The sequence below is a fragment of the Mytilus edulis genome, chromosome 14 (assembly GCF_963676685.1).
Source record: "Mytilus edulis chromosome 14, xbMytEdul2.2, whole genome shotgun sequence".
NCBI lineage: Eukaryota > Metazoa > Mollusca > Bivalvia > Mytilida > Mytilidae > Mytilus > Mytilus edulis.
Window position 1 is genome coordinate 31,277,890 of NC_092357.1, and position 25,715 is coordinate 31,303,604.

General features: G+C 31.6%; 1 protein-coding gene across 1 annotated transcript in view; it reads left to right on the plus strand.

The window, feature by feature from the left end:
- The window catches only part of LOC139502918 (transient receptor potential cation channel subfamily M member 5-like), a 41,397-nt gene that overhangs the window by 10,841 nt on the left and 4,841 nt on the right, over positions 1–25,715 (plus strand). The window contains exons 6-21 of the mRNA XM_071292585.1: positions 7–175; positions 531–669; positions 2,379–2,460; positions 3,402–3,526; positions 4,958–5,113; positions 5,904–5,945; positions 8,247–8,340; positions 9,393–9,503; positions 11,458–11,557; positions 12,510–12,735; positions 13,312–13,524; positions 16,550–16,690; positions 19,138–19,407; positions 20,335–20,509; positions 21,957–22,113; positions 25,374–25,555. Coding sequence (XP_071148686.1) covers positions 7–175; positions 531–669; positions 2,379–2,460; positions 3,402–3,526; positions 4,958–5,113; positions 5,904–5,945; positions 8,247–8,340; positions 9,393–9,503; positions 11,458–11,557; positions 12,510–12,735; positions 13,312–13,524; positions 16,550–16,690; positions 19,138–19,407; positions 20,335–20,509; positions 21,957–22,113; positions 25,374–25,555 — 2,382 coding nt within the window. The remainder of the gene's footprint in view (positions 1–6; positions 176–530; positions 670–2,378; positions 2,461–3,401; positions 3,527–4,957; positions 5,114–5,903; positions 5,946–8,246; positions 8,341–9,392; positions 9,504–11,457; positions 11,558–12,509; positions 12,736–13,311; positions 13,525–16,549; positions 16,691–19,137; positions 19,408–20,334; positions 20,510–21,956; positions 22,114–25,373; positions 25,556–25,715) is intronic.

Below are 25,715 nucleotides of genomic sequence, written 5' to 3' on the forward strand. Positions count from 1 at the left end.
CAATAGAACACTTAGAGATCCCGTTGATAGTTATGCTTGTTGGTGGCGAGGAAGACTCATTCGAAGCCGCTATGCTGAATTTAAAAAGGAGTTTTCCTGTTTTGGTCATAGATGGGTCTGGGAAAGCGGCAGACTTTATATGTAAGGGATTAAGAATGGGAATGAATAACAGCAGGTTCGTGATTTATTTATAAGTAGAAATTGAACTTGGACTTTTGTTCCGTAACTTGGATTAACTGCGAGTAATCTTTTTTTGGTATTCTTTGTTTTTCGTAAAATTGTAGGTCATTTTTGAGCTTTATATCAATCTGATGAGTCAAGCAAGTTGCAACCGATTCTTACCGCTTGGTCGTTTATTGTGCTATTAAATCACTGTCATGGAAACGGGTTACGCGATCGAAACATTTTGACTGTAGAAGGTATAAGATGTGATGAATCCCAAACTAAACAATTTTTTTCTTTATATATGCATGTATATGTTGATTCATAAGAATATATCCATCATCACTATGTCTTTTGTATGTTTATAGTGAGGAATTTAAATCTGAATTGATAGAAGCAGCAAAAATGGTTTATGGTTCGAATGATGAAAAGTCGAATACAATAGAAACTAAATGTGAGATGTTAATTACCGATCTACAGGATGAAATGGCGGGAAATTCAAAATCGGTAGGCATTATAAATTGATCAAGCATGTCCACTAAAACACATAAAAGAGGGACGAAATATACCAGAGGAACAGTCAAACTCATAAATCGAAAATAAACTGACAAAGCCATGAAAAAGACAAACAGACAAACAATAGTACACATGACAAAACATAGAAAACTATAGAATAAACAACACGAACCCCACCAAAACTAGGGTTGATCGCAGGTGCTCCGTAAGGGTAAGAAGCTCCTACTCCACATGTTACACCCGTCGTGTTGCTTATGTAAAAACTAATCCAGTAAATAGTCTAATTCGGTAGGTCACATGCATGAAAGGGAAGGTGATTGAAGTTACGAAGTAAGGAACGTATCCGATATCATTTGTGAAACGGTTATTCCATAACGGTCAACCAACTCGTGATGGCGTCCGTAAAATTTTCGAAGTGATGTTTTCAAATTCACTATTTGGAACTCATGGTTTGATAGCATTCTTGTGAGCAGCAACCCTCTATCACAAAAATCTTGACAGGAAATGCAAGCACGGGAATATCGTATCAATTGGTAAAAATTGAAAGCTCACAATTCGAAAGCTGATATCTCTTTTGTTGTTTAGTTTTGTTTTCAACCGACCCTCATTGTCAAATTCTAGATGTTAGTCAAGATATGAGACCAACTTAACTGTATATGTTGTATCCTTTATCTCTAGTTCGATGGAATAGATTCGTTCAACATAGTCACCAAATGTTGTATTATTTAGTGAAAGAACCTCAATTATATATATCGGAAATTAGAGTTAAAGGCCTAGGATATTGCTAACTTCTTATCTTTCTTCCTAAGAAGTTCCTGTATGAAGTCAGCCTCATAATAATAAAGATACAAGTCAGCAAGAAGAAGGGCACACTTTGTTCCCATTGGAATGCCGACATTCTGTTGAAAAAGATAATAACTAAGATCATGACCTTTTCCATTAGCATGTGCATGAATAACAATTTGGAATAAAATTGAAACCTAGGTTACAACTGCTCTTTAATTTCTTTAAAAAACTTAATTTTGGTTAATACAAAAGAACAGATTTTTAAAAAATGTTTCATCTCGACTTAATTTGTATAAATTATATTCACATGTTAAAGGAAATCAAAACACATACTTTTAAATGTTGGCTTATTCAAATTCTGCAAGCTTCACCATATTTATTACATTTGGATAATCATCATTTCAAATTTTAAGAAGTAATCACTTACTCTCTAATCTGACATAAAATAGGATTTAAGCATTTGGATAGTATGTGGTAGTAGGTATTAATTTAGAATTTTGAAAATACTTAAGCATGTTGAGATTTTCTACCCCCGGAATAGATAACCTTAGCTCTATTGGGCAAAACGTTTTTGTAATTTCGGGTCCACTATGCTCTTCAACCATGTACTTTATTTGACCTTTTTAACTACAAAATTAGTGTATCTTGATTCGAGTTTTACTGATGATTCTTATGTAGAAGAAACGCTTGTCTGGCATATACAGTTATAAGCCTGGTATATATGACGAGTTTATATATAGGTTTATTTGTCTGCTTTTTTGTTAATTAAAAAAAGAAGAGGCTATAAATTGTATTGAAATATTGAATAAAAAAAAAGCGAGCAGTAATTAAAAGGAGGCAATGTTGCTTTATAACATAGCAAAAATGCAGAAAAACTGAAATTTATCCTTAGAAGTTTTATTTATTATTTTCAGATTCATATGTACTCTGTACATGACACAACATACACCTTAGACAGAACAATTCAGGATATATTATTTGACGTATTTTACTTAGGTTTGATTATCTTATTAGCATACGTTTACAAATGTATACTGTTTACATCAATTATCAAAAGGGCAATACATGCCCATATATTACATAGTATTTAGGAAGAAAACATTCATTTTACTGATATGAAATTCAATATATTAACATATTACAGGTTTTTTTTGTTTTATCTGCACCAAAAACAACTTTTATCAATTTGAAAAGATAAGTACACACCCATTTTGTATAAAACTAATAAGTTAAAAATTATCAAGAACATCAATTGTAATGCAAAATTCCATGTATAAATACCAAAAGAATATATCTGTTAAATAACATACTATAATAACTGGAATGAAATAACAGGCTGGAATAAAGGCTAGACAACACAATAGAAAAAAACATAACATATCAATTTTGACAGTATATTGACAAACGAGCTTCCATACATTGTATACGCTGAGTTTTGATAAGAATCAGATTTGCCATTCCAGTCATGTATTTTTTTATTAAAAATTCTATTATTATTTTCTGTAATCTAATTTGAAAGTAAAGCGTTGATTAAAATACACTTCATAATCAAACTGTGGGCATATTCAATGCTTTAAGAACCTTAAAATTATAGAAAGAAACATCCAATTCTTATTATAACTTTATCTACAACTATACCATTACGAGTTTTATCGTTATGCTCAATTTTGACAGCGTACTATTGAATTCGGGACATTATCCGTATTGTTACTTTATTTTCGGTTTAGACACGAACACAAAATAAGGACATGAACAGCAAGACATGCTAATTTCCTATGAAACTATTTAAACAGTGAAATAAGTCGGTACAAAACATTTCATTTATTGTCAATCAACCACAAATTTTTAACCTGCGAATATAGACTCTTTCAAATGTTTAATGCCATTGAATAAATACAAAACGTATTATGGTAACATACTAAACTGACCACTTTTAGACGAAAAGAATGAAGTCAAGCTTACAGATAACATATTACATTTTGTTGATTTATGGAATAGACCTGACATTGCAGAGAAGAAAATATTTAAGTTAGAAAACAGCAAAGTTTTGGAAAAATTACAGGTACATAGAATTGTTACAATTTGATTTTTTATCCATTCCTCGCAAATAAAGTTTCAACTATCATGTTCCTTCTTTGTAAACTACTTGCAGATAGACTGAGTATGCGCTTTGGAAAATAGAGTAGTATTGATTTAGCAAAGTCTCAACTGTGATGTTGCTTAATCGTGCTGTAACAACAATACTTGATCAAAAACAATTTTACAAAAGTAATACAGCTTAACAGAGCTTAATCAAAAGTGGTGTAGTCTAGTTGCGATTGTCCTTGCTACAAGAGGTCATCAAAAAGAGATAAGAGAGAAGATTGAAGAAAATTTGAAACTCTTTAAATGAGAATTATTCTGAGTCGCACTGTTTTGATAAGTAAAAAGTAAAATCACAAAAATACTGAACTTAGAGGAAAATCAATTCGGAAAGTCCATAATGACATGGCAAAATCAAATAACAAAACGCATCAAAAACGAATGGACAAGAACTGTCATATTCCTGACTTGGTACAGACATTTTCAAATGTAGAAAATGGTGGATTAAATCTGGTTCTATAGCTCTAACCCTCCCACTTTAATGACAGTCTCATCAATTTCCGATATATTTACAATAAACAGACACAATAAATAAAATAGTCAAAATATGGGTACATCTGTCATCATCGTATAACAATTTTAAAAGGAACAATTTAACAGAACACAAAAACATCTACTCTCTACGAACACATTCATTGATTTGAGTGTCTGACGTCAGAAACATTTAGTTATAATTTGCATTAAGGTCAAAAAGTCACAAACGAAGAAACGAGAGCGCAGATATTGGTGCTTTGTGTCCTTTGTATTCATGCTATTTGTGTTTGTGCTTGCGCAATCTGAGGGATCTTTATTTTTTCCAAATGAGTTTTGCATTTTGTTCATATTCTTTACTGCTACATCAATATCCAAGGTTAGGGAAAAGGTTGAGCGCTAAATAAAATGTCTAACCCCACCATATTATATATGTACCTGAGCCAAGAGTCAGTACCTCAGGGTTTGCTGTTGGTTGTTGTCTTTTATATATGTATTTCTTTTATTGTTCTTTCGTTCATCAGGCCCTTGATGTTAATGTTTTAATTGTTTCACGTTTAATCATGTCAGGCCTTGTGTAATTGACTATACGATATAGAGTTTGCTTATTGTTGAAGTATATACAGTTAATTATATTTGCTGAAAGCTATGTTATTTAAACGGAAAACCATTTCTCTTTATTTTAAACTATTTTTCCATGCAACAGATATACCCAAACCGATCTGTACCATATAATGTTCTGTTTAATGTATATGTTTTTGGGTTTTTTTTACGTTGTATTTTTTAAACCATCTGTTTCGATATACGTGTAAATTATATAACAGCGTACATTCTTCATTGTAAAGTTCATCATAAAATGAATATGATAATATTTTTATAGAAAAAACTATGCACAAAAGAGAGCAAATTATCAAAGCTTTTCACCAATGCATTGAAAGACGATAGGATTGACTTGGTTAGGCAAGTGCTCGAATATATTTTGGACAAAGAACTGTATAAAACTTTCTTAGATCACTCACTTGAAGGCTTATATGAGGTAAGTTTGAATTTGCGTATATGTTATACATGCTTGTATTTCTAATCAGAATAGAGCGTATATCTCAAAAAGATGTGCGGCATGGCACGGCCAGGTGTCAAATATTCATATATTTATGGTATGTGTTTCAAAATCGGTAAATAAAATCAAATCATATTTATTAAACTGATCAATTCCAATTTCATTATAAACTCTCTGTAGATTAGATGATTATTGTGTTATGTTGTTTTACGTTTTCGTTGTAAGCATTTCGAAATGGACTATTATATTGTTTATATTTGTGAATTTCTCTGTTCGGAATGTTCTTGCATTTATTTATACTGTATTCCTGTCATGTAATTGTGTCATTTTAGTGTTATATTTAATATTGCTATAAAAGTGCGAGGTTTGGCTAGCCACAAAACCAGGTTAAACCCACATTTTTTTTTTTAAATGCCCTGTACCAAGTCAGGAAAATGGCAGTTGCTATTTTATAGTTCGTGTCTGTCTGTGTGTGTTGTATTGTCGTTTGTTTTTTGTTCAATTCAGTGTCTCTGTTGTTTCGTCGTTTTCCTCTCATAGTTGATGTGTTTCCCTCGGTTTGAATTTGTAACCCGGATTTGTTTTGTCTCAAACGATTTATGACTTTCGAACAGCAGTATACTACTGTTGCCTTTATTTTGCATGTGATAAAAAGGTCCATCAGTTAGTCTTTTAAACCGGTCCCACAGTCAACGATTGATAAGTGAATACTGCATTTGCAATATATTTTCACCATGTTCATTTTAATTGCCATTTCTTTCTCTTTCAGACCGACGGCTGCCTTGGAAAATATATTTTCCCAGAATTAAAGGTATAGTAATATGATAACATTAATGTTTTACAAACAACAACACCATCAGATATCTGATTTCGTGTTTATTACGTAAGTGTCATACTAGACAAAATACAAAACAGATCACATATCCCTGCTTATTTTACAACCATCTAACAAGGCTCCTTTCTATTTACTATAAATTAATTAGAGGCAGAAAAAAAAATAGTTCTGACGAATGTATTATCAGAACAGAATGTAGACCAGTGTGTTGTCAGATCTTTTTCAGCTAAGTTTGGATGCATTATCAAAATCAGACTGTCTACAGATCGTTGAACTTTTTTTCTTTAGAATAGACATCTCCTGTGAAACTCAAAACAAAACCTGTCTTGTTTTAATTGGTAAGGGTTTTGCATTATCTTTATCATTGAATTGAAAATACTGGCAAATTTTAGTCTCTGTAGTTGCTTTGACAAAATATAATAAGGCATATAACAGTACATTCATATATATATATATATATATATATATATATGTTACAGTCATTTTCTAAATTTAGGCATTTTGTAAAATGCCTGAAAATTTTAGGCAATCTATAAAATGCCTGCAAGATTCAGTCATTTTACATAATGACTAATTTTTCTAGGCATTTTACAAAATACCTGGAAAAGTTGCAAGGCATTTTACAAAATGCCTGAAATTATTTTAAAGAAAGAAATATCAAAAATATAAACAAATGAAAGCTTTGAACACCAGAACGGTTTTATTTATGATAATTATTACAGAATGAAAAAAGAAGAGTTAAAAAAATCAAGAACAAATTTTACTGAATTATTCCAAAAAACTCGACAATTATTTATCATTTCTCAAAATATTTGATGACAGAACTGTTACACAATATTTGTCCTGAACTTTTGTAAATACATAATTGTTTGCTGTAAAATCTGGTTTTAGTACTTCAACCATATATGGAGAAGCTTGAATCATCATACATTCGCAATAAGCAACTGTCAATTGACACCTTATGGAGTTATTGCTTTTTAAAGTAAATTTTCAACATTTAAAAAAAAAAATTGTAATCTTTTTCACAAATAAATGTAAACCTAGCCACAGTTTCCAATAGGCTATCTTGATTGAAAACTGTATCCGACGACACAACCAACCATATCTTTGCATCACATCAAAACACAGCCTTGTATGGCAAAACCCATATTGCACAGGGAAATCTGTTTAGATGTGGGTGTATAACATTAAAATTCTCATTATTTGGGGAGATTAAATATTGTCATATGTTAGTAAAATGCAATAATGTTTTCACGTTAAGAATTTTTCATTTTCTTTATTTTTATTTATGGCTGTTCTGCTGGTGGAATTTTCTGTCCATATCCAAAATACCTTCATTGCAATTGCAAGCGTCTGTCCTTTATTCGGGTCAATCCCCTACAGAACTAACCCATATGGATTATTCCCAAATTGAATTTGTTCTTGTCTAAAAAAAGCATTAGACCGCTGGTTTTCCCGTTTGAATGGTTTTACACTAGTAATTTTTGGGCCCTTTATAGCTTGTTGTTCGGTGTGAGCCAAGGCTGTGTGTTGAAGGCCATACATTGAACTATAATGGTTTACTTTTTTTTAAATTGTTATTTGGATGGAGAGTTGTCTCATTGGCACTCACACCACATCTTCCTATATCTATGACATATTTGCGACTGAAAAATATTTTTTTTTCTCTGATATATTCCTATGTTTTATTTTAATTTACTTTTTTTTAACCCAGAATTTCTAAAATTTCTATTGTAAATTTTGTTCTATTGACAGAACAATGTGTCCTTCTGTCATTTTGACAAAATAATCACAAATATACTCCTGGTATCTGAAATACCGAGTGAGTATGTACTTTATGTAGTTTCACAAAAAAGTACACATCATCTGATATACCACCCTTTCCAGCTGGTTTTAGGAAAATAAATTAATTCTAATGAACCATAAGTTATTTTCTTTCAATATAGTGTGATTATGTCCACTGTTTTCAATGATAAACTTCTTCTACAAATTGCCTGAAACTGAACAGGCAATTTGTAGAATTTTGCTTCAAAATTTCAGTCATTTTTCAATTAAAAAGAACAATACTGTTAAGAGAATATCGATAATACACTAAACCCCCCCAAAAAACCCGATATATTTGTCGTCATATTATTTTCGTACAAATACTAAACAATCAATGATATTGTAGCAAGAATAGAATGCAGAGTTACTTGTATCTATCTTAAACTGGTACCTGCTATCTGTCTGATATCGGAGATATGCTCTTGATTATATTTATCACTAATTATATTTAAGGATAAAACACTAAAACAAAAGAAAATTGTGGACATGATTAATGATGCTGTGAGTAAGATACTCGGAAGCGAAGAAATGAAGCCCTTTGAGAAAGGTATTGTTGAAATATTAAGAGTAAAATGTCATTAATATGTATTTCCTTAATTTGAAATTATTGTGTGATTGCTTTTAATGTGTCATCGATGTGTTTTTTTTTTTAATTCCTTCAAGTTTTATAACATATCACTTAACTGCCTACCCTTCCGGTACACCTTAGATCACCCCCAGTTTTTGGTTGGGTTCATGTTGCTTCTATGTTGTTATTTGTGTACTATTGTTTGTCGTTGTTCTTTTTTAGCAATCATGGTACTTTTGATAACTATTAGCAATGGCGTTGTCAGTTTATTTTCGACTTAAGAGTGGAAATGGCTCTCTTGTATCTTTCTCATCTCTTCTTTAACATCCATACTAAGTTAATTACTATTTTAATTTGCATTTATAGTAAATGATAGTTCCATAAAACTAGCTCGAAACTTTACTGTTGCTATGTGATTGCTAACAGCAATTATGCAATTGGTCATTTGTAATTGATAACAATTTGTTGCACTTCAAAATTGAGTTTAGCCCTTCTTCCCAAACATTTCAGATTTTGTAAAATATCTTTTTCATTTGTGTTGTGAAATATATGGTTTACAAAATTAAAACAGTATTTTTATGAACTTATCGTAGAAATCAGGCTTAAAATTCAAACTGAAGTGTGTTTCGTTTTTAAATTAATCACTAATTAGTGACGGCCGAATAAAAAAAAGAGAAAAAAACAGGTACAAAGTTGAAGTGCATTTAGGGCCCTACGTTTCCATTCAATATCAACACAGAAGTGCTGACTTCTTAGCTGGCTATGTGAACATTGTTTTCTTGTGTATTCAAAAAATGTTTCATTGTGGGAATTTAGTTATTTGCGAACATAAACATGATTAAGAAAATCCGTAGTTTTTCAATCTTATTTCTATGGATACGTTCTCTTTTTGAAAGTGATTAACCTTATTAACTATCATACAATAGCAACATGTCAACATGTCAAATGTCATGGCAGAGATATTTTTTTTTTTTGTAAATTTGCATGATGATGATGATGATGATGATGATGATGATGATGATCTTTTGCAGGTGATGAGATATGTATAGATGATATTTTCAAGCACCTGTTTATCTGGGCAGTGCTTATGAACCGCAGAGATTTGGCCATGTTGTTTTGGAAGAGAGACGGTGATTATATATGTAAGTTTTTCACTGTGATTAAAAGGATACGAATCAGTCTTCAACAGTCATAGTGAATAATAAATGCAGATCCCAATGGGTGTCCAAGAAAATATTTTATAGACTTTAGACTAAATTAAAAACTAGCATAAAGGTGTTATATTAAACGTTCATTGTATAATAATCTTTTTGTTGGGAACAAATAAGCACTGTCTAATTGTGTTTGTACTGGTTAAAATGTGTTTTAATGTCATCACCGCTTGGCCAATATTGCATTAAGTGTTCCTTTGAAAGTCCGTCGTTCCGTTCGTTCCATTTTTCATTCCCACACTACAATTTAAGTTAAGCTTATTCAAATCTTTTGAAACTCATATACGATGTTGAGAACCAAAACTCGCAAACAAAGTTTCAAGTTTGGCATTAGGCATTATTCGAAGTGAAATTAAGTGTTTGTACTATATGACAATCATGGTAATTATAAAATTCCGGTAAACTAATGATTTTAAAAAGTAAATTCATCGCATAAAAATTAAAATATAATTGATATAATTTTTTTCAGAATAAAAAAAATCAGTGGTTTTCACAACCTAATTTCAGATTATTACATCAAATGACTTTTACTCAAACGTAATTGAAACAGTACATGTCATTCTGACTTTGAAATAATACATTGTATGGCTGTGTTTTGTTAAGTAGACACAAATTCTTAACGCGCGTTAACTTACTTGTCTACTTCTGCGTTAACGTGAGAACTGCACATTTTATAGTTTTGTTTAAAACATTGTCTGTCAAAACCTTCTAATAGGTACATTTTAGCACATGTCGTCATGGTTTCCTTGATACTATGATTCATCACATCATATGATCAGTGAATTTAAAATAGTAGTTATCTGTTTTCTTTAAAATGATCAAGCGATTATCTGCGACGTGTAGGTATAAAACCATTAATTTTGGCCAGGTAAGAAAGAACATACAAGAAAGTAGTACATATTTTAAAGCAAAAACATTCCTACTCTTAGCTGTATCTTTGTCAATAGGTGAAATATTTGGGGTATCAAATGAAAGCTTTGGGACTTGGTCTCACTGTAGAATCCTGTAAAAAGCTTATTTTGAATAATAGAAAAATTCTTAAAATTATAGTTGGAGGGCACATTTGCCATGTTGTTCAGATCAGAAGTACCTGTTTTTGTGCTATCATACTTTTAGTAACCAGTACGCTCTAATGTGTAAACAGTATTTTGACACACAAGTCAGGATAAGGTTTACGTTAGACATGAAATGGCTGCCAGTTTTTTTAAACTTAAAACAACGTAGCCATTAATGCTTGAATTTGTAGGATTTAACAGGAAAAGAATTGGACCATGAATTAGTGGTTTTATTCCATTTACATTTTATTTATACTTCCGCCATGTGAGCTGTGGACAAACATATCTGCTGAATGTGTATCACTGAATTAACTCATTTCTACATACAAACTTGCTGTATTTTATTTTCAAATAATGTCTGCAAATAATTTACTGTTAAGAGATATTGTATCTATTTGTAAACTACAATGTATGAATTAGCTAAAAAATAGAATCAACGTGTTCAATGTTATGGATAATGAACCGTTGTTGTAAATTGTAATGTATGCAAATAATCAAACAACAGTAACTTTTACAAAAGGATGAACATATGTAGTTTATTTTTATTTTTAATTTTCCAATTAGTGATCACGAAGAGTAAACGTGTGTTTACTTTTAAATGAACGTCAAGCTAAACTTTTGATATTTACAGTAAAACCCCTACTGACGAACTGACACACATTAACTGCGGCCTTCTATCTGATGTCCTTTCGTTATCATAAAATTGGTAATGGTGCATTAACTAAAAAACATTGCGGAAAACAAACAAAATATGTACACTCGACGTGGCGTTAATTTAAATTTAGTTTTGTCTGCTCCTAATTGTGTATATTTTTAAACGACTCATGTAGGTTCTGCATTATTTGCAAGTTCACTTGCTAAAAGGCTAGCTGACAACGCCAGCGCTGAAGCATTCATGAATGAACAAACTGCTTTATGGGAAAGTTCTAGGTAAGCCACTAACTGTACATTTGTTTCATTATAAATATAATTTACATCAAACACTTTATATAGGTCTCATGTAACCAACAATACGTGACGTTTCACAGATTTGCATATTTCCGTTTCAAAACGATACACGTTATATATAAAAGAGGATGTACAATAAGAACCATGTTATATGCAACCATACGGCCTTCAATAATGATAAAACCCCATCCTTTTTAGTCAGCTATAAGAGGCCCCGACATGAAAAACATGAAACAAATCATTTCAAACATTGCTGAAGGCCGTACGGTTGCCTATAATTGCTCAACTCTACTTCATTTGAACTGTGGTGGATTTATGTCTTATCGGCAATCATTCCACATCTATCTTTTTCTTATATGACATACATCAATAGTATCGATCTAGTGCAAACAATCAAAACATACTTAGTGGGGAATAAACACTAAAGAATAATGTTACAAAAGCTTTTTTGAATTGAAATTTAATCGGAACACAAACATCTTAAAAAGAACGTTTCATTACATTTTGGAATTGTGGATCCTCAAAGCTACAAAGTTCGTACTTATTTGGCTTTATAAATATTTTGATATGAGCGGCACTGATGAGTCTTGCGTAGACGAAACGCTTGTCTGGCGTACTTGAATATAATCCTGGTACCTTTGATAACTATCAGAACAAAACAATTCTTGTGATTGTGTTCTTATTTAGCCTTTTTAAATAAATGATCTGATCATGTTAAAACACTGGCAAATAGTTTGAGTTATCACTGACGAATCTTTTGTCTACAAAAAGCACGTCTGGCGTACAGCAATTTTAATCCTGGTATTTATGATGCGTTTATAATAGGGGAATTATTATTAAGACTTATGCTATGTATATATGCAGATAAACACTGCAATTGGAGCATGCCAGTTATTATGGTATTCATGCTTTATCTCGTAATGATATTTTTTAGACATTACGAAGACCTTGCATACAGTGTGATGACAGAGTTATACTTAAATGATAGAAAGCACGCTCGCCAGCTGTTGGTGACAGAAGTGAAAAGATATAATTCAACTACGATTTTTGAAATAACTGAAAAGTTCTCATTGATGAACTTTATGGGACATGCTGCATGTCAAACAAAGCTGAATAAAATTTGGAAAGGTCAAATGAAAGGGGATACATCAAATTTAAAGGTACATTTTTAAAAGCTGTGGTAAAACAGATAAATCGATCATTAAAGAATCCATTGCATGTTTTACGTGTTGCTTCCGAACTGTTGATTCTTAAGAACTATATACGAGTATCATGGAGCATAACATAAAAGTTTCTACACTTAGAAGAGCTGAATGTGTTTCTAATATGAGTATAGGAGCCAATACAACTTACCTACAATCTATATTAAAGACAATACAGAAACAGCCCTTTAATAACATTATAATATCGAAATCACTGACGTGATAATTTTACAGGTACACATAGACTAAGTTCATTGAAATATAAACTGTCAATATAGACAGGCGTTTAGTTAACAAGTTTGAAAATATTGACATCGTTATACAAAGGACATAAAGAACATCACCATAAAAAATAAACATTAATAATAGGAACAAAAAGCGTTTATTTTGGCGAAAAGTATAGTTCCTTGGTTGAAACTGAAATATAAAAGGAAGGAGAATTATAATGAGATTAAATTTAAATAGGTTTCTTCTAATGAAATTTGTTGTTAATTAGAACTGAACCAATCGTGTTTCCTTTATATTTCTTTATAGGCAATAGCCTTTGCTGTTACTTTTCTCCCTATATTGAAATGGGACATATTGAAGTTAGAAAAACCCGGCAAGAGAGCAAAAGTCACTCAATCTGAGAGATTGGGCACAAAAGAAAAGATGAACAATACTACATGTTTACAATCTGTGCCTAACTGGATAAGGAAAATATATTACTTTTACAACGCACCTTTGATCAAATTCCTTTTTTCTGTTGTAAGTATTCAACCATCTTTTTCGTTTCTATTATTTCTTGTCATTTCAATGGAAATAGAATTATAGGTATGCATCAACAAAAACCTTGAAAACAAATGAATCAAGGGTTTGAATCCATAACTACAAAAGAGGGACAGATGACAATTAAAAATTACAAGAAAGTAAAAGAAAATAGCTTCAACGAAATGTCATTTATAGATAATGCAACAGGGGCGGATCAAGCCATTTTAAAAAGGAGGGTTCCCAAACCAGGACAAAAAAGGGGGGTGTTCCAACTATATCCTCGATTCAAATGCATTGATCGGCCACCAAAAGGGGGATCCAAACCCTGGAACCTCCCTGGATCCGCCAACGTGCAATGTAGTTTGTTTTAATGTTTGAATGACTTATCCATGTTATCTTCATTCTTTATTTGCCTAATACCAGGTTCCTCTGAAATTTGATTTATGGCCTTTTAATACCCAAGTTGAATGACGTTCATTGTTTATACTTGTTTTGATAAAAACAATATTCAGTTTGTTTGTTTGGTATTGAAACTATAATGATCATTCAACGGTTTTATATTTTATCTTATTACAAATTGTTACATATGTTAAGAAATGGATCTTTAACCACCTGGGTATCACTACAAACTGCTGAGAGTCTGAATTGACCAGTTGTTGTGCTCGACCAATAAAATCAAGCACACATTTTACTCGACTACTCTCGACATTGTCTCGACTGTACTTAACTGTACTTAAGTGTACTCGACTAGGTCCCGACTTTACATAATTAGTCTGATTCAGTACTTGATGATCTTTGTGCAGTCTGAAATGGTGTTGACCAAGGCTCGACCTGTCTCGACCAGTCTTGACTAGTCTCGACCTGTCTCGACTAGTATCGACTGAGTCTCAACCAGTCTCGACCTGTCTCGACTAATCTTGACCTTCAAATTTAGTTTTGACTGGTGTAAATCAGCTCATCTAACTATTAATTTGGTTTTTTGTTGTATTGCTATAAAATTTAAGAATTAAAGTAATCTTACATATGTTAAATATACTTAAATTTTACAGCAATACAACAAAACAATAAATGACATGGGATTCAGTAAGCTTGATATATATCTAAGATAACTTCAAAATTTGATGAAAATCCAAGTTGAATTTAAAAAGTTATAAAAAAAAATAAAGTGTACTATCTCTATTTTGTTCGAACTGCAAATTCTAGCTTTTTGACCTAGATTAATTTAATGCTTGAATTTGACAGCTATACAACAAAAAACAAAATGACCTTGAATTTAGTAAGCTTAATATATACCTGAGATAGCTCCATAGTTTGATGAAAATCCAAATTGATTTGAAAAAGTTATTAAAAAAAAGTAAAGTGTACTATCTCTATTTTGTCCGAATTGCAAATCCTAGCTTTTTTTTTACCAAGATTACTTTAATTCTTAAATTTTACAGCAATACAAAAAAAAATTAAATGAAATGGGATTCAGTAAGCTTGATACATATCTAAGATAGCTGCATAGTTTGATGAAAAACCAAGTTGATTTGAAAAAGTTATAAAACAAATTAAAGATGCCTATCTGAATTTTTATATAATAATTTTTATTTTTACATATTGTAAAATTAAATTCTTTGATTTCACAGCAATAAATCCAACTACCTAATAAGCTTAAATTTTGTAAGATCAATATTTAATTTAGTTAGATGGGCTGATTTACACCAGTCAAAACTAAATTTGAAGGTCAAGACAAGTCGAGACAGGTCGAGACTGGCTGAGACTGAGTCGAAACTAGTCGAGACCAGTCGAGCCTTGGTCAATGCCTTTAAGACTACACAAAGATCATCAAGTACTGAATCAGACTAATTAAGTAAAGTCAAGACTTAGTCGAGTACACTTAAGTACAGTTAAGTACAGTCGAGACAATGTCGAGACAAGTCGAGTAAAATGTGTGCTCGATTTTACTGGTCGAGCACAAAAACTGGTCAATTTAGACTCTGAGCAGTTTGTAGTGTATGTTGTTGATATTGTTACCTTAATATACTTTACTCTTTACTTTAATATTATATATTTTCAATATTAGTGTCATTTGGTGTGCTATGATCTAAGTATCACTTAAGTTGAAATAAAGTTTACGAGCTAAATGTTATACTATAAAACCACGGTGTGATAAGTGCTATATTGCTACCACAGAAAGGTATAGTAACTGTATGGATTTGCAATTTCTCCTCGAGTGTCATTGTTTTCTGTTCGAACAGAAATCAAGTAATATATTTTATAAATTATATTAGAAAAGGCAAGGATCAGAAAACACCTTTGCCAGTTTTAGGGTTTTGATTTTGTGATCGGAGGTCGAACCAAAAATGGATTTAAGGAGGATGATAATAAGCAAAAGGTTGAAATCACAACATTAGCTCTCATAATAATCTCAATTTAATAAAAAAAAAATAATCCCCAAATTTGTGTTATCTTGGGACGGAATCCCAAACAAAGGACGTCTGTTTATCTGTGCGAAATGTTGCAATACGCACGCACGGGTATATCTAGTCGAAATTTGGACAGTTAATTAGACGTTTCATGTAATTCCTGTGCAGACCTATTTTTAAGATTTATTTGTTATTTAAAACTGGAATAACTGAAACATTGGCAACATGACCGTATGCAGTTGACAATTAATTAACTAAACGACATCTTCAGATACTAAGTAGTTTCATTTTCGGATAAACATATAGAAATAGGGGAGAATGTACCAAACGGATAAGAATAACCATGAGTCGAGAAAAATAGGCAATATCATGGCAAAAAAGACGAAAACAAAAGAAAACAGTTCACAAAACACTTTATTATATTAAGACTGGCAACACGACCACAACGCAAATTCGACGGTCCTATCCAGCGCCCCGGAAGGGAATGCAGATCCTGATATGTGAACCATAATGCGTGTTGCGTTCTGCAAGTCGGATATTCAAATCATTAGTTTACGTTAAATTGAACCAAAATTGTTTTGTCATTTCCAAATGGTCTTGTTTATTTCAAATAGTTAACGTATCTGGCAATGTTGGTGGCATTCAGCTTCTTTGTACTGACAGATTTACATCCCACGGAAGAGAAATTTCCCTCAATTTATGAATACATTGTTTATGCATGGGCTGCATCATCTTTAACAGAAGAAATACGACAGGTAAGTATACGAATACAATATATGTTTGAATTCAGTATTTTTTGGAGTGCAGGTATATGACAGTCAGGTCATTGAAGGTTATTGATAACTTGTATGACATCTAATGAGTAAATATTCAGTTATTAGCTCGGTAATATATCAATTATGAGCAAAAAATCACACATCATATTACAAGACGTTTCGATATTACAATCATTAATCAACAATCATTTCATCGAATTGATTCAGTCATAGATTTTTAAACATGTGAAAATGTTGCCTTTTTACGAAAAGAAATGATTTGAAAAGAAATGCGGGTAAACAAATATATACCGAAAGCCAGAAAGGAAAAAAATCAAATTTAAAATACAGTTTTTATTGCAAAAGACAAAAATAACATCCATACTAGGTGACAATGTCTTACTTTTTTAACGCTAGACCATACACAACGTTTCGTGGACTCAGTCTCCAACTGATAGTTGGCATTCTTATAACCATAATAACAGCTAATTGAGTTTCTTCTTTCATTAAATTATTTCTTCATTCGCATGATTGATTGACTGATGGTTTTTTTTTTAAAAATGGCTAAACTTCCAGCTGCAAATTTTTCTTTCATATTATTAATGATTACATACTGGAGGTTCACTAGTAAAAAGTGTCTCATTAATTGCAGCATTGCTCAATCATATTTTTATAGTATTACGGAAGTTGTAATACATAATCATGACATTTCTAATACATAAGTTGATGGGAAACAGGAAACAAGCCAACAACGGTATTGAAAATGTGTCTAACGATATTGCAGCTTCAGAAATAATTATAAGAAATTTTATTATTACTTAAAGTTCCGCTATATAAATGATATACTCAAATTGAATAATTTTAAATTCTTAAATTTAAAAAAAAAAAAGGTTTCAACTCCAGTTAGCAAAGTTGACTTTAGATGGATTTGGCTGTTTTTTAGATCTTTTTTTGGTTATATAGCTCTTCAACTGTTTCAGTTCATATATATCCTTGGCTTTCGAATATTCGGCTTCGAGCGTTCCTGATGAAGGTAATTCCAGGAAAGCATTTTGAATGCATGAAATTTATTACGTTTTGTTTTCATAATTTCATGACGTTGTTGATCGCATTTATTCAGTTAAACATACTTTGAGGTATCACTAGTATCTTATTATCTTTTATTACGCTTTAAATGAAGATACAGGTTTAATTAACAAGTAAAGAAAATTTGATGCTTATCTGAACAATTTGCCTTCCTGTCTCCAAATTAACACTAACACCACAGCTGCATCTGTTTGAATAGTCTAGGGCTTACTTTACCTAGCAAGATTTCTAGTACATATTTTTAGAAAGGTATCTCGTGTAAGAAATATGTTGACCAACATGATTAACAGTTGAAGCCATTGATTCAAAAGATGTCAACATGATTTGGCCGACCGTAGAATGCGAAAAATTTGGCACTCAAAATTATCTAGTCTAGTAAAATCCGAAAACGTATATGTCTTGAATTTGTAAGAGTTTAAACCTATACTAAATTTCTGTACTCCGCAATCCTTTACTTTGAGTCTTCCTGATAATTCTATATGTCCGCTATCTAATAGTATGTATACTGGTAATAGATCGCTACGAGATCATATTTCATTCTATGATTTAAAATAGACATGCAGAATTATGATAAATGAGACAACACTGCTGCAAAATGATTTTTTTTTGTTAGCAAATAGGGAAACAAGTTCTTAACAAAAATATGTTTGTGTTACTTGCAAGGGTGGCGAAAATGATATTGTTTCGACATAGTAGGTGACGAAAAACAAATTGGCCCAGGGGAAACCCAAGCCAAGGATTTTCTCAATCTTTTTTGAAATATTTATGAATTTCGATATTGGAGTTAATTTCATTTTAATCGCTGGAGATTGACCAGATTTGGTAAAATTATAAATGTTCTCCGTTGTACCCAAAATAGTTTCACTTCTGTAAATCTCATAGAAACTACTGTTTTTGCTAAAACTTCGACAATTTGACTATGAAATTTTGTAAAAAAATAAAGGAATGTAGAATTCATATGCACTTATATTTTTCGCGAAGGTCAAAACATAAATGTGTGTACTTCCCCTCTTTTTACTTAGAGTCTTCCTGAGAATTTAATTAGTCCACTATCCAACAGTATTTATACTCAGTCTGGTAAAACACCCAAGTTACCTAATCAATGGTTGAGTTTTTGTAATCATGATAGTTTTTACTTTATATTGTTAATGACTTATTTTTATCATCTAATCACATGAGGATATATCTCATACTATTAACTAGTATTCTTCAATACGCGGCAAAGGCATTGACTAGATATATAGTATGATACCTTTTGTTGAAGACCCTTAAACCTTTTTTCACCTTTTGTTCTGTTGCTCTATTATTGACATATACCAAACAACAACTTTTACTATGTAACACGATGCATTTTCTTTCAGGCTATTGCTATGAAGCACTTTCAAAGTTTCGAGTGGAGGCAACTGACCCTAAATGCAATGACCTGGTTCTCTTTTTGGACACTGTTTGAACTGTTGATGTACTGTATGTTTTTCATGTCTGTATTTCTTCGATTAACATTGTCAGCTGTGGACTTTCATAATGCACGAATGATGTATGCATTAACATTAGGAACATTTATCATAAACAGCATGCAGTTTTTTCTTGTTTCCAAACAGATTGGACCGAAAGTTATTATGATTGGAAGAATGGTAAGTATTTTCGTTGTTGACAAATGCTTTTAATAATGGATCTTCACGTTATAAAAATACTGTGGATTCATTATTATTCGTTGGATACAAGTTTTCGTGGATTTCGTTGTTAGATGGAAACCACGATTTCAAATTCTTTTAACAAGGTTTGAATTTGCTAAAGGTTTGTATTGGAACTTTGGACATCCCGCGGTATTTTCACGTAAAATATTTTTTTTCTTCAATTCACAAAAATTGGTACTCACGATATAAATGATGATACCGTATTCAACGAGGTCCTATTTTGACATTAATGATGTAATTGATTTCATTGGAAATATTTGCCATGATTCTGCTTGAAATGCAGCATTCAATCTCTAATGTAGATATTAAACTTACTACTAATTAAACAATATAACGTTTAATGTAAGCATAGGACACATAGGCTCTAAAATAACTGCTCCGTCGAACACTCTTTATCTCTATTGGTCAATCAGACACTCTTTATCATATTAGTCAATAGGACAAAAAAGTGTATTAAATATTCAAAGAGCAATACCATTAGTATTTTACATGTCGATTTAAACGTTTTAATACTGAATTGTTTTTATAATCTACATGTAACAAGTCATGTTTAACTGGGTTATATGTTACAATTTAATGACGTTTCACTATTTATCTACCATTTAAAGATAGTTTGTTTGCCTCTGCTAGATGTTTCAATGTTATCAAATATAAATCCTATGTCCAAAGCTTCGCTTACAAGTTCCTGATAACTCTCTGATTTTTTTAAGAGATTCTTATATTTGTATATAATCATACAGATTTTCAAATAAATTTAAAGAAAAAAAATCCATTGAATACTGTAAAATCTATTGGAACCGAAGGTAGATTGGATCCTTGTTATGTTTTCAAGACATAATTGTATCAGTCTTAATTTCTTTGTAGATGTTCGACGTCATTTTCTTCATCTTGATATTTGCTGTTTTTTTATTTGGCTTCGGAGTAATTTATCAAGCAACTATGTACCCAAATACAGAACCTGGATTTCCACTTTTTCAGAATCTCGTATATATGCCATATTGGCAGTTGTATGGAGAATTATTCCTAGAACAATTTTACGGTAACTTATGTATTTACAGCCGTTGTTAACGTGTAAATAATTCAGTTATGTCATTATATCAGTCGGTGCAAATACTATCTTTAGTAAATGTATAATATCATACTTTTGTGAACATGTCATTAAAATTCTGATTCGATCCAGAATATTTTTTTTTTAGATATAAGATCATAAAAGATATTGAATCACCAAGTACTTTTTAATTATACTGCAAACAAATGGTATAATAATCTATAAAAAAAATTGAAATGTTAGTGTCAATGAACCTCTGTTTTCACTACCTATCTACCTAAATACATAACGCTCGCCATTCTGTAAACATAAATAGAAAACAGTCTGCAAAAGATTTATGACGTCATAATTACTATGGTCCATAATTGTTGACTAGTTTTATTGTTTGCTACGACTTTTCCCACTTTTTGACAATTCTTAATTTGATTCATTTCCGGTCATGGCATTGAGCAATACGATCCGTTTCCTTTGCGTGTCTTGTTATTATACTAATCCCATTCTGTTAATAAATGGGAGTTTTTCACTTCCATGTATTCGTGATATTCAGACAACAATTTGTGTCCTTTCAATCATGTATGCTGTCATTGTCAAATACTAAGTTCAATACAGCTATTGAATGCATTTTAAAATACGCTATTCTATAATATTCAAATTAACTTTTTCTGTTATGTCGACATTTTATTTATGTTTATCCGTTATTATCATTCTACTGAATTAAGTACACATGTTCTCAATTGAATTTCGTGTTCATAAATCTTAACTTACCTTTGCCTGTACTTATCCTGTATTCGTCAATTATCATATAAATGACATATTCAAAGATAAAGTGTCTTGTTGTCGATAAACAGATTCAATGCGACTGTCATACAAGTGAGAGGTTCAACTAGCTTTGAAAACAGGTTTAATCCACCATTTTCTACATAAAGAAATGTCCGTACCTCGCGAGGAATATGACAGTTGTTTTCCATTCGGTTGATGTGTTTAAGCTTTTGATTTTGTCAATTATTAAGGGACTTTATGTTTTGAATTTTCCTTGGAGTTCGATATTTTTGATTTTTAATTTTTGTTATCGGCTTGTTACCTTCTTTTATTAGCATTAAACTTACTTGTTTTCATTTTATTCAGTCGTATTCCATATTATTTGCTGTTGAAATGACATTTGCATGGCATGGAAACAATTCTATGTTTTTAGGCAAACAGTTTTTTAAAAATATGACTTACAATAAAGATAAATCTCAAATAGTTCAAGACAGGAAATTTAAACAATGTTGTGAAAATAATATTATTGGTTAGTATGTTGAATTTATATATGTAAGATACTTTACTGAAATAATATAAACCAATAGACGAAGTCAAATTTCTAACCAATACAATAATTCTAATATGCGTTGTTACTGTGTTTTTTTTATATGATAAGGAAGACTAATATTTATTATAGGAGCGCTGCCAGATGATTGTACTGAAAATGTAGAACTATACAGTAATGGGACTATGGATAGATGTCCTTTAAGAAACCAGATAAATACATTTGTACTGTCCATTTACATGGTAGTAACACATATAGTTCTTGTGAATCTTCTAATTGCGATGTTTTCGTAAGTATGGTTAATAATTCAGACTGTTTGATGTATAGATATCTAGTACTTTACATTTTTTTAAAGAGAAGCGAAGAATATTGGAACTCAGAAGTTGAAAATAAACTTAAATGCCATGGCAAAAACAAAGACAAAATTAACAAGAAGACGAACATTAGTATATAAAAATCATCGAAGAAAACTAAAGACTGAGCAATACGAATCTAAAACCAGCGTTGTTCAGATTCATTCGGAAGGGTAAACAGATCCTGCTCTACATGTTGCACTTGTTATGTTGCTCATGTTAGTGATCACCTGGGATTAAGTTTAGTTCAATACTTCACATCCGATGACAAGAGAACATGCTTGTGGCTACGAGTTTTTAAACATGTCCGTCGTCATCCGTGAAACAAATATTTCATAATGGGCTAATCAACTCGTGATAGCATCCGTTACTTTTTCGAAGATTGAACTTTGAGCCCTTGTTTAATACCTTTCCCGTGAGCAGCAATCCACTATTAAGGAAAAGGCAAGTTCGTATCAACTGGAAGATATATATTCAATATGCAGGCCGGAATGTTGCTACATAGAAATAGACAGTTCATAATAAGGAAGCTATAATCTCTCTTGTCGAAAAGGTTTGATCATAGCGGATCCTCATTGTCAATTTCTAGATGTAAGTCAATATATGTGGAAGTCTTCACTGTATATGATGTATCCTTTTTTTTCAAGTTCGATAAAAAAAAATGCGTTCAAGATAGTCACAAAACCGTTAAATATATAGTGAGAAAACATCGTCTATGTACATGTACGGAATAAGCATCATACGGCTAAAGAAAGACATTGATAAGGAGAGGGACCCATTTGGTTTTAGTGTGATTGCCGATTATTTGTTGAAAAACACGTCCTGCAAATGTTATGTTGTCAATCAAGAATTTTTAAAACATCTAGATCATGTCGGTTTTAAAATATGTTTTGTGTGAATCAGATTGATATTTTACAACAAGTACAAAGTAAGAGTTGTCTTTCCCTAAAGCGAGGTACTTGTTCCTGCGTTTAACATATCTAGGGCGTTGAACAAGGTTCAGGTGGTGTATCCACGATGTTACTGAAGCAAGGGTTTGAATCCCACTGAGGGAAATTTGAAGATCTAACATTGTTTGGCTTAATTTGAGACGAGTTATATATATATATATTATGTAAAACCACGTGTTATCCGATGGAGAATGTTTGTCATAAAGAAGGAAACACCTCCCGAAACAGAAGCTGATTTTTATCAGCTATAGTTAAATGTAAAGGAGGGGGATAAGGCGTCTGTGCAATGCTAGGCGATGAAAGTATTAAGTGAAAAGTACAGGTTCCAGGCAAGGTCGGGGATGAAGTAAAGTATCAGATATTCTCTAAAATTGTTAGGTTGATTTTCTAGGAACTTTATATATACAAATATACATACACTGTAAAAATTGCAACAAATTCGTAAAAAAACTTCGTTGAGTTAATTATGTAAGTAGATAAAATTCGTTTTCACTGTCTAATTGGACCAGGAAGGGGTGTGCATAATAGAGATATTACAATGAGAGCATGTAGTTGTTAATATCTGGGTCCTTTGTTTTTATAATATTTTTCACCATGTTAACTGAATATGCATATTTATCAACGACCTCAATTCAGTGCTATTTGTAAAATAATATAAAGCAAAATACATAGTCAAGTCAATACTCAAATGTTGAAAAAAACAACCAAGACAAGGATGGCAAAAACCAACAAGTCCACACAATACTTCATAGAAGACTTTAAAGTGTTGTCCACGAAACAAAAAACAAAAATTGCTAGTCCTTATGATGTATAAGTAGATCCAACACCACTGTAAGCAGCGTTTGAAGTTATGTGTGTAAGTTCATTTTATGGCTTATTGAGGTCTCTTGAACTGACACCCGAAAAAAATATTAAAACGTTTGAGTTGTTGCAAGAAATTTAGTAATAAGATTTATCGAGTAAGAGGATTCAAAGAAACTTAACTTATCAAATGAACTCCGAATGTGGTGTCTACAAGGTTATGTTTGTATCATTTGCTTTAAACAGCAGAATAGTATGTATTATCGCTATTTTACGAATTTTTCCTTTGATCTTCCTGACTGATAATTTCCGTTATCAGCGGAGTCCAGTGATATGAAAACTATTGTTAGAAACCAAGGGAACACGTGCTGTTGTCAAGGAAATTAACAACGTCAACATAGGTAAAATAGCGATAAACAAATATTATTGGTTATCTCAACGAGATTGATATTCTCGCTTGAGCCGGAACGATAATCTATAATTATTTTTATTCTCAAACTCTTGAGAGTATAACATGACCTGAAACGGATATAAATTGACCTTAAGCAAGTGCACGTACACATGTGCATATGTAAGACTTTGATTGATTTTTGAAACATTCAAGTACCAAATAAAAGATAAATCTTGGTATGTTTCGTATGATTCTTATGACAACTGAATTTTCAAACAGTTAAGGCTTTCCACAGAGATTATTTCAACCCGAAAGAGTTAGCAGATTTATTTATATTTGTTTGCATGCGGTCGGTTTCTATCCGACGACGCTCGCATGTATAATGTTATACTTAAAGTTTGGATGTTTTTTCAACTAAAGACGTAATTTCTAATTTCTAATTTTCTTTTGGATTTCAATTCGCTAAACATCCAACAGATCAGAAAAAGGACATTAACACAAAATTGAAATTTTCACATTTAACACATTCTCTTAAGCAACATTCTTTCAGCGTCTGCATATAGAGTAGTATCTTTTGATCAATACGATATCCCAGGGTTTGCGTTTAAGGGAGTTACTGCTTACATGGTAACGATGTTGTTTGTTTTCACTTTCCGTTGGATTGTTTTTATTTGCACTCGGAATCCCCTCTTTATATACGACGTCGAGGTTTTATTTAACGACCTTGACTTCCCATAGGTGTCTTGCACGGTCGGTATCTTTATATAGGTATTGACATCACTGTTCATAATCTTCTAAACAAAAATCAAGTAAACAGGATCCGGAATGCTTACTTTGCCTAACAATATGAGAAAAGATGTCCCTCATGTTGCAAACGTTTTTTGTTGACGATGTAACAATTGGTTTTTGATTATAATTTTTGCAAGGAGGCTTATTGTAATAAAGTTAGCGTAAATTTACAAATATAAACTTGTTTGTAAAAATCTGATAAGCAAATCAATATGATGCTTAAGTATACTTATGAAATTTGATTTATGTCTTTATTAAATCCTAGACATACGTTTACAAAAGTTCAAGACAACAACGAATTGGTTTGGAAATTCCACAGATTTTCGCTCATTCAGGAGTATTATGATAGATCGTCATTGGTACCACCATTTATTATCCTCAGTCATCTCAAGATATTTATTTTGTACATCAAAAATAGATGTACAGGTAAAAGAAAAAACAAGTTTAGTAAGTAATACGTATTTATAGAAGATGAATAAGAAGGATGCGGAAAACTTCAGTGAGCAACGGCACACATAACAAAAAATATATTGATAGGTCAACACGGTCCTCAATAAAAGATAGAAATCTATTAAGTCTGCCAAGCGTTCAATTGTCTCGAGTGAGT